At 29.8% G+C, this 9,857-nt stretch overlaps 2 protein-coding genes across 3 annotated transcripts; one reads left to right on the top strand and one right to left on the bottom strand.

Moving 5' to 3' along the window:
* Positions 1–2,004: 2,004 nt before the first annotated feature.
* On the bottom strand, positions 2,005–3,732 carry LOC139097709 (repetitive organellar protein-like). Its single transcript, XM_070649656.1, has 4 exons — positions 3,483–3,732; positions 3,401–3,423; positions 2,505–3,338; positions 2,005–2,307 (listed from the first exon to the last, which is right to left on the bottom strand). Exons 1-4 carry the CDS (start codon positions 3,578–3,580, stop codon positions 2,168–2,170), a joined length of 1,095 nt encoding a protein of 364 aa, XP_070505757.1. The 5' UTR covers positions 3,581–3,732; the 3' UTR covers positions 2,005–2,167.
* Positions 3,733–4,235: 503 nt separating this feature from the next.
* On the top strand, positions 4,236–6,919 carry LOC139097713 (putative uncharacterized protein DDB_G0289263). 2 transcript variants are annotated; one of them, XM_070649661.1, is made up of 4 exons: positions 4,236–4,257; positions 4,321–4,491; positions 4,758–5,081; positions 5,149–6,919. In XM_070649661.1, exons 2-4 carry the CDS (start codon positions 4,359–4,361, stop codon positions 6,513–6,515), a joined length of 1,824 nt encoding a protein of 607 aa, XP_070505762.1. In that variant the 5' UTR covers positions 4,236–4,257; positions 4,321–4,358; the 3' UTR covers positions 6,516–6,919. The 2 variants fall into 2 exon arrangements, with proteins under 2 accessions (XP_070505762.1, XP_070505763.1); XM_070649662.1 differs by lacking the exons at positions 4,236–4,257; positions 4,321–4,491 and adding an exon at positions 4,592–4,699.
* Positions 6,920–9,857: the final 2,938 nt, after the last annotated feature.

Here is a 9,857-nt window from a genome sequence, read left to right as displayed (position 1 = left end):
TGGAACAATTTATTGTTTTTTTATTAATGGAAAGGTTGAGAAAAAAGTATCACATTTCGTGCTCAATGTAAAGCTTCTTTTTTGTAGGAAAATGTTTATTAAAAAGCAGCTGGTGAGTAAATATTTGTACTATGAAAAATTTGCTGTTAGCTGTAAAATTTATTGGTATTAATTGATTTGTAATTAACATATTCCTACGCACTTCTCAAGCCTTAATTAAAATTCATTCTATTTTAAATTCGTTCATTAATTTTTCATCTTACTCCTTTTTTCTTGTTCTTTAATTCAAAAGGAAATTACATTTCTTAACAAGCTGAAATAAGTAGGATGTGAGGAAGCATTTAAGTGATTTGTTCGAATGCGCATTTTCCATGAATTTTATGAGATGTCTAGGAAGTCATAAGTAGCCAATTATTCTATCTAAGGATGAAATGTTGCCGTCAGGGCAACTTCGAGTCCTTCCGTTGATACGGCGACATAACGGTGTCCTAGTGAATCCTTCGTTGCAGTTATTGTGATGCCCACGTAAACATCACACATTGTTCGTTAAGACAACGCTTTGTCGACGTATCAACAGTAAGACGCAAAGTTACCCTTATGGAACCATGACGAATTTTCATGTGCTGATTAACAGGTGTACACCCACGATAAATGGTTGACGGCTTCTCTTCTTGATTGACGGGTACTAACCTAGAATCCTTATTTCCTCTGCAGTAAGCATTACGATAAATAGAGATAATTCTCAAGACATGTATTGTGCATGCAATTCGCATGTTAGTTATTATCTGCCTACGTCAGTGTTTTTATACGTATCATGCTGTTCATTTCAAAACTAAAATTATTTACATCCATGTCAGCACTGGGAAAAAAAATAATTCACTGATTGTGATGGAACTGAATACAAAAGTTTGCTCTCTTTAAAGTAAGCTTTAATTTAGGAAATTATTTAGAGCTTTTCGAAGAAAAAAATGGAAATGAAAGCTCTTATTTTCTAAATTTATTTTGATTGGGGAGTTTCTTCAATCCGCATGCTGATTACAATCGTAGAATTTTCTTTGAGGCTGACGTAAATTTTCATCAATTTCGGAAATTACATTGCGAGATAGTTCAACCTTAAGCATAAAAGTAGTAATCTCATTTTGTTGTTTTGTTCATCTTTACATTCGATCCTACAACCACCTACAAGTTTGTATTTAACGATCCTAATTATAATTGCTACTTTTATTAAGTAAATACTGGACTTTGCCAATCACATTGAATCTTGATCTGAATTTCTGTATCTGCTTTTAGGTAAAACTATGCCATACTTACTTACTTCCTTGGCGAAGGCTCACGAGTGTCAATTTAGAGTTCGCTGGAAGCAGGATCTGTGCCTTTCGGCTTTATTTAATAATAAAGGTGTTTATTCTTTGAAGTTCAAAAATAGACTGACATTTTGTATGAAAAGGGGTTTTCAACTATGTACAATAAATAATATTCAAATCTCAAATGAACGTTAAAACATAAATGTTGAATAAATCGATTGCCATGTCACTCAAACATCCTTCAAACTTGATAAATGTCAATCAAGTATAATCAGTAGCTGCAATGGCTAATAAATTAATGCTTATGCATGAATACCTATTTTAAGCTACTTTTTAAGAAAAATTCACACAAGCAAAAATGAACTAATTAATTCATTCATGGATTAATTGAGGCATAATTTAATGCAAACTATGAAGCGTAATAACAATTATAAATGAACTTATTAATACACTAATTATGTCAATTATTTTAGACAAATTGGATAATGATTTATAATGAATTAAGAAATTGAGTTAATCATGCCATTTTATATCCAATTTTATCGAAGCACTACAAAAATGTCAAGTAGTCTGGTACTAAAATAGCTATTGTAGATATGCGTACTCGTAAATCTGGGTGAACTATAGTAGATTCTTCTTATCACGTAACACTCTTCATTTTGGACATAAGTGAGCCAATAGAATAAACAGCAAGCCCTACTTCTTTTATAAAAATTTATTGTACTCTAATTTTAAATTCATAGAAAAATTAATTGTTAAATCTATCCAAAACTTCAACTGACAGGATTAAATTAATTCACAAACATATCAAAATCAATTTGATTTGCATCCTGTTTGTATCCGATAATTTTGCTTTCCAATACTTAATGTTTCATCTTTTGAGTTACTTTGATGTTTTGTAGGAACGCTTCACGCCTTTGCATGGCTAATCGCCTTTTTTCAGCTATTTCTTCTGCTGTACATCTCCGTTTTGCTAATGGCTCTGATGTGGCATTGTCAGCAACTAACAGAAAAGAGAACAACATATGCATAATTAGACATTTAAGGACATTCCCATGTAAGGGTTCTCATAAAGTTCATCCTTTCACAAAAATGCTTACACACAATAAATTTCTGTCCCATAAGAGACCAATGAATCATCGAATTTTTACATTTCTCTTCATACTAAGTCTGACGCATGATATATGCTACGATACATACCTGATTTGGATTGAACAGATGGTTTTGAGTTACTTTGATTTGAGATTCTATTTTTGTCTGTAATGACATTGATATTTTCTCTTCTAGTCGGTATCACAGAGGTGTGGCCAAAATTATTACTTTTTGCTGGCTGTTCCTTTTTATTAATATTATTACTTAAAGTATTTGGTTTTGAATTTTCGGCTGTTAGCTGCTCTAATGGAATCGATAAGATTATGTCATCATCATCACTGTCAAAGTAATCATTATTATTCGTTACTTTCTTCTCATTGGAAGTTATTGGTGTGGGAGTTGGATTCTTAAAGTTAAATGATTTTGCAGGTTCATTAGATTTTGGCATTTGAGTTTCTGGTTTATTGGATGTCACTTTTGTGATACTTTGAGTTTCCTTTTTAATAAGAAATTGTCTGGCTTGTTCCTCCATCTCAGCTAGAACTTCAAAATCTTCCTGATCTGTCAAATTGTAATCAGTCAATTTGTCAATTTCATCTTTAATATTATCACTTTTCTGCTCATTAATTTTAGCATCTGGTGCTACAATCGAATCTTCTAGATTTTCTTCTTCGAGATTATCGAGTAGGTTTCTTGGCACGTAGTTCTCATTACTGAATTGTCTATGAAATTCCTCTAAAATTCTCTGGTTTTCAATGTTTTTTAGTTTTCTAAACTCTTCATTATTGTCATCAGGAACTCTAGCTACAAGAATTGGAGATGAATAATACTTCTTTCTAATTGCGTTGTTTTTTGGTGTCAATTGATTTGATGACTTTAAGGACTTTGATTTTCCGCCTACAGCTCTCGATTTATGTGGTGAATCTAATGAGCTCCAAATGACTGCAAGGATTGAATGTCTCTATTAGTTTCACAAAACTGTCTTAAAATGTCATTTTACTTACCATCCGACTGACTAGGACTCTCTCTGTAAAAAATTCGACAGTTATAACATAATATTGTAATGTATTAAATTAATTAACTTACTGCTGTAAAGACAATAGCCCACGAACATCTCTCTTAAGGGCTTTTACTGGAGTTCCTTTTGATACACTATTTTTAGACGATTCTCCTCTGCTCATCATGATTACAATACTACCTAATTTTCTGTATTCAACAAGTTGTTTCCTGATTTTCTTCAAATTATCAGCTTAATACTGAGCAATCTCTACATTACTAATGATGGTCAAGTTACAAACTGATTTTTACTCTTTATGATTTTATCAAACAGCGTCTATATTCGATCAATTTAATTAATTTTGATATTTTCAACGATTTGTGAAATTGTTTTGTTTTGTTAAAACCGATTATAACCGGTAAAATAATTTGAAATTTTCATACCCGTTATTTTTATCTCTCATTTAAGGGCACTGTTTTAAATACTTTGCACAGAAAATGGATTTATGCAGATAATAAAACTATTTAAATAATAATTAGACTGTAAAAGATTACTAAGTTAAGTTAATTCACATATAAATTAGGTAACTACGTTATTAAATTGAATAAAATTTCTAACGGTTTTCAAAAATTCAAATTAGATTTTTAATACCCTTTCAAGTTTTAGCATGATTTTTAAAAGTATCTAGAGTGATGTCGTTTATTTGTCCGTCTGTTCAATATTCATCTGCTTGAACTTAAGCTTAAGTTAAGAAAAAGTCAAGTGCAAGAATAAGCTTGAGTGTGACTTTTTACTTGTGGAGAATTCAGCTCAGTTTGTGGAACTTTTCACTCTAATAATCCAAATTGTTTCGTCTTAATTAAAGTATAAAATAATTTTCTATTGAAAAATTAATCTTTTAACCAATACATTTCGTTAAAATCGTAGATATTTTACCGTAAATTAGTGTTTTTAAACGTTTTTGCATGAAAATGGTTTTTAATCAAATATCTGAAGAAGTTACACAGGAAAAGAGCACATCAAAAGATCAACCAGAAAATGGAATAAAGAAGAAGATATTTACGTGCGAAGAAGTCGAAGGACGAAGAAAGAGAATAAGTAAGTTAATTAACCTTTATTTTATTGTTATTTAGAACAATAGTTTTTTTTTGGCGCAAAAATATACGTGGTGACAATCCCCTGTAATTGTTGATAATCCCCTCTATTCATTTAGAATTTTTTGTCTTAAAAGTTTGTATTTCTGTATTTATTGGAATTTTAATACATTTAATTTAATTAACAATGGCAGTTGCTATTATTGATAATGGTGAAGTATAAAGGAATCAAGAAGTAATATAAAATCTCATTATATCATATTTTTATAGGTGCATATCAAACACATTTGAAGCACGTTGATCCATCGATCGTGCTATTTTCCTCGTCAACTGACATGACGCGTTATGATATTGCTGATTTAAAAAGAATCAAGGATTCTAAACTATCTCAACAACCGCCGAGTTGTTTCTATGATCCAAATATAATGCGACTAAATATTTTGAAGTATAAAAATCGAGATCCAGTAGTCGTCGATATTCAAATGAAAGCATTCCGTGAAAAGTTACAGAATCTGTCTGTTACAGGCTGGGATCCACATATATTCCAGCTTTTGAGAAACTACCACAACGCATTGCTCAATCCGTTCTATAATGGTATTTATTAATCTCAATTTTTATTTTTTTTCTCGTTATGCTTTATTAATTCCTGGAAAATGTTTAGGTTATACTGGAAATTATCAGAATCAACAACAACAAATATTTAACCAGCATCAACCACCGGCATTTAATCAACAACCACAATATCAACAGCCGCCTCCTGATCAAGTATTGTTAATGGAAAAGCAGCAAGCAGTTTTGGACAAGATCCCATCATACGATCGCAAAATGAATTTCTTTGATAATATAACAACAACTGCTAACATTCCACCACCACGAACGATGATGAATTTTGATCATCGCCCATCACAAGCGACATTCTTTAAGCGTCCCAATAATAATCAAAATCAATCAAATCATATACGCAAGCCAAACTCATGTGCTAGTGAACAGCATGGAAGTTCTTACAGCAGTTCTGTTGGCTACTTTTCTGGAAATGAATCAAAGTCATCATTTGGAGAAGAATCTTTGTTGGAAAAGCCAATGGAGAAGCAATCGTGCTATGAAAGCAATAGGAAAAATGAGCCAAGGAAGGATGAAGAAGAAAAGGAACCAGAATGGTTCAGTGTTCCTGCAACTCTTGAAGATTTTATTGATTTGCATGGATTTTCTGATGAAGACGTACCTGAACAGCAAAATGAAAATAATCGAAAGGCAGAACCTAAAAAAGGTGCTGATAATCAAAGGAATAATATGAGCAATAACAGTTTTCGTAATGAATATCAACCGAATCAGAATCGTCGATACAATCACAATAATTCATATAATCGTTATTCACATAATAATAGTGGATATACCAGCAGCAGCCACAACAGTAGCTACAACAATCAATCATTTAGTAGCCACAATAGCAGCTATAGTCAAAATAATAACAGCTATTATAATCCACGTAATATGAATTATCGTAATAATCCAGTCAATAACAATGCAAATCAACGTTTCCGTAATCCTTTGCATTTCAATAAGCAAGCTAAACCTACAACCGCTCCACAAATCATCAATCCATTCTTTGACGCTTGGAAAAGTGGCAAGTTTTTGCATCAACAGAATGTAAGCTTCACAGACATGATGGAACAAAACAACTATCCAAAAGTTCTGCCAAGTAACGCCATGTACATAAGTGATGTTGAAAATCATATGAAGCAGCAACAAAATCAAATACCATTGAATCAAATAGCTCCACCAACAGCTGTACCACAATTCTTTCAAAATCTTGCAAATAATTGGGGAGTTCGCGTAAATGAAAATCCACCAAATGCTTATCAATATCAGAATAATGTTGGACCACCATTGTCGCCGCCACAAGCAATGCATGATGGATACAAATTGCCGACTCAAGAACAGCTTCATCAATTTACATCTGAAATAATGCGAAATGCCATCCTACGTAAGAATCAGCAATATCATGATGAGAATAACTATCCAAAGTAACATACGCTGAATTCACAAAAAGTAATTTCGTCTCTGATTACAATAAAAACAAAAACTTACAAAAATTTAGTAACCTAAGCACCACTACATACATAATGATATAGTTGAATTATTAGAAATCATTTCACCTTATTTGTTGATCATAGTAGATTATTTTTTTAATTTGAACTTTATGTTGTCATAAAAATATCGTTTTCGACTACACATAAGAAATTAAAGGATCAAATGAAGAGCTGAAGATAAACATACAAGACTTCTTCCGTTTTAGGGATTAAAAAAAAATAATCAAAAAAAAAACTGGGTTTTTCATGCTTGGCATGCTTAATCATTACCACTACACTTATAAATGTCATCAGAATTTGTCATCTGAAGAATCTTAATGAAATAATTAATAAAAATAATATATAACACAATTTGGAATCAAGAGTAAAATTATGTCTTTTACTTACATTTTTGTAACATCTTTGCATATGTTTTAATTGCAGATTTTTTGCATTCGTCATTTTCAGTTATGTAATTTTACGTACGCTTTTCGTATACGTAATACGTACGTTCAGTCATGTTACGTCATTTTACGTACATTTTCTTTTATTACGTGGCTTATTTTACGTACGTAATTTAGTAAAAAATGTTGAAGCGAAAATTTTCATTTTACGTACGTTTTTATATCCGAATATGTCATTTAAAATAGGAAAATTTATTTTATCTAGTTTAATTAATGACTTTTGTAGTGGCTTATTAACGCATAAAAAATTTTTCCACAGTCATTTTACGTATAACGTTTCAGGGTACGCTATTTTATGTACGTTACATGATTTTACGTACGTTTTCAGTGACATAATTTTACTTACGTTTTCTCAATTACTAATTTTACGTCCGTTTTTTAATAACGTAATTTTACGTTTTCTGTTACGTCATTTAATGTAAGATCATTGCGTATTTTTAGAAAATCTGAAAAGAAAACATTAAAAAGCTCACAAAATCATATCTTGGTTGTATGCTTTAAAACTTTTTATTTGATTATATTCTTTGGTTCTATTCGCATAATCATAATAATAATATTTTATAACAATATTTAATTTCATTTGATTCATGAAAATCTTCAAAAAATTTCTAATTTTTGCATCAAAAAATCTTCTTATTTTTCACTGTCATCAAATGCTTACATTGCAATAAATAACACGAACATTAACATTTGTTCGATTTATATAGTTTTACTTTTTTATTAATAGTATTTTTTAAATTGTAGAATTTATGTCATTTCCCATTATAGTCCCAATATTTTACTCATTTTATGTGTTTTATCGTCTTTTTTTAAGTTTTAACTGAAGGATATGAGAAATAAAGTATAAAAGCTTTCTATTCAGGTTCAGCTTGTTCACAAAAATAATTTGTGACAAGACTCAAACTAAAGATATTTAAAATTTTTGGGACCAATTATAGGAATCCCTTCAAAATTATTTGATAAGATTGCAGTAGAAAGAGCAATTTTCCGATCCAAAAGTAGTTAAGGATCTCCTGTATATTATGTCACACCTCTTAATATTGTGATACATAGTACACAGTGCATTTATAAATTAAGAACAAACCCCCAAAAAAATCTTTAATTTCATTAAAAACTGGTCAATAAATTACACTATCATTAATTCATCCGTATTGTCATAATTATTTTATTATCATCAATATATTTTTTTTTTATTTATTCTTTGAAATATTCTTTGTCTTAAGTAGGTTGTCATATACTAGTATAAATCTCGTTTAGTATATAAGTTTTTAGCATGAAAGTTTTAAAAATGTTCAGTTGTCAATAATTTAATGTCAGCATATAAAATGAATAGTCTTTGTTTCCTTTTTTTTTTATCCATTAATTAGAGTAAAATGCTAGTGAAGCCGATTGATAAGATTAGACTTTAGAAAGAGAGATTTTATGATTAATGTAAATAAGATACAATCCTGAGAACAGAGTTGCAAAACTGGCACATGTGACAGACAAAAACCGTACAAATTCCTAATAATTTGCATGTTTTTGTAGGAAGAACCATACAAATTAGCAATAAAATGAACGGTTCTTGTCTGTTGTAGATGCCTGTTTTGCTACTCTGCCTAGAGTGAAGTATGTTGTAGCCTAAAATCGTACAAATTCCATTAAATGTTTGAGAACCTTACAAATGTTTTCATTTTCATAGTTTCGTCCAAATTCATGAATATTCTTGGAAACCATACAATTCCAAATGAATCAAAACCATTCAAATTGTATTGAAAGCTATACAAATTATATCAAATCGTTGAAAACCATACAAATTCAATTTAAATGCAAAAACATTTGTAATGTTCTCAACATACTCAACTGTCAGGATTAGATTAATGATAAATGAATCAGTAGATATAAATGCTGTATTATTGTCAATTTATATTTATTGTTATATATCATATAAGTTTTTGTATCATCAATAATTTGTGGGTTTAATTCGTCCGTAAAAGTACATCATGAAGTAAGTCAGGAAAATAGGGTTCAATTACTAAAGAAGAAGACATCAATTATGGGATTATGAGGAGTATTTTACTAGGTAATAATTCTTTTTAAAAGCGATTCAAATTGTATCTAATATCCATTTCATCTCATTGTAAAACGTAAAAATCATCAATAAATATTAAAAATTATCGTTACTTCTTTTTTCATACCTGATAAAAAATTTACTAAAAAATTGAGAATAAAATTTGACATAGCTATGTTTTTGGGAGAGTCTAGCTGAATTTCTGATAATTCTCACAAATCCAGCATAAATCACTCCTTGAGTACACTCAATATACACATCATAATTCACGATATTTTAATTATCTCGAAAATAATTAACGAGTGGTAATTGAGGAATTAAGTTAATTGTCATATTTGGTTATTTGTTTCACACTTTTTTTGTCTTTTTTAAAACACATTTAATTTTTTTTTCGTTCATGTTTAAAAAATATATTTAAAATAAGTGCATTTAAAATCTTTTTTTTTTATCGAATAAAATATTATTTCCATATAATAATGATTAGAATGAGTTTTTTTCATGTTTCATTAGATTTAATGGAATTTCGTAAAAGGATAAAGTAATTAAAGCTTTATTTTCGGAATGTTTTAAGGTTCAAAAAGTTTCTTTGGCTAAGTTGTTTTGTATTTTCTTTGGAAATTCTTTAAGGAATGTAAAAATTTACCGTATAGAAAGAAAGGAAGTAAACATCGATCAAGTAGATACCTTATTTCTACCGCATTACAGTCAGTTAGCATTTTCAACGGAATTTTAGATTTTCAAATTTAAGAAAAAACTTCAGCTTTAAATATTTTTCGACCGTTATTTT

This window comes from Chironomus tepperi, unplaced genomic scaffold (genome assembly GCF_022539635.2).
Source record: "Chironomus tepperi strain 1889 unplaced genomic scaffold, CSIRO-AGI_Ctep_v1 contig_429, whole genome shotgun sequence".
Taxonomy (NCBI): domain Eukaryota; kingdom Metazoa; phylum Arthropoda; class Insecta; order Diptera; family Chironomidae; genus Chironomus; species Chironomus tepperi.
This window is presented reverse-complemented; position numbering and strand designations above follow the sequence as displayed.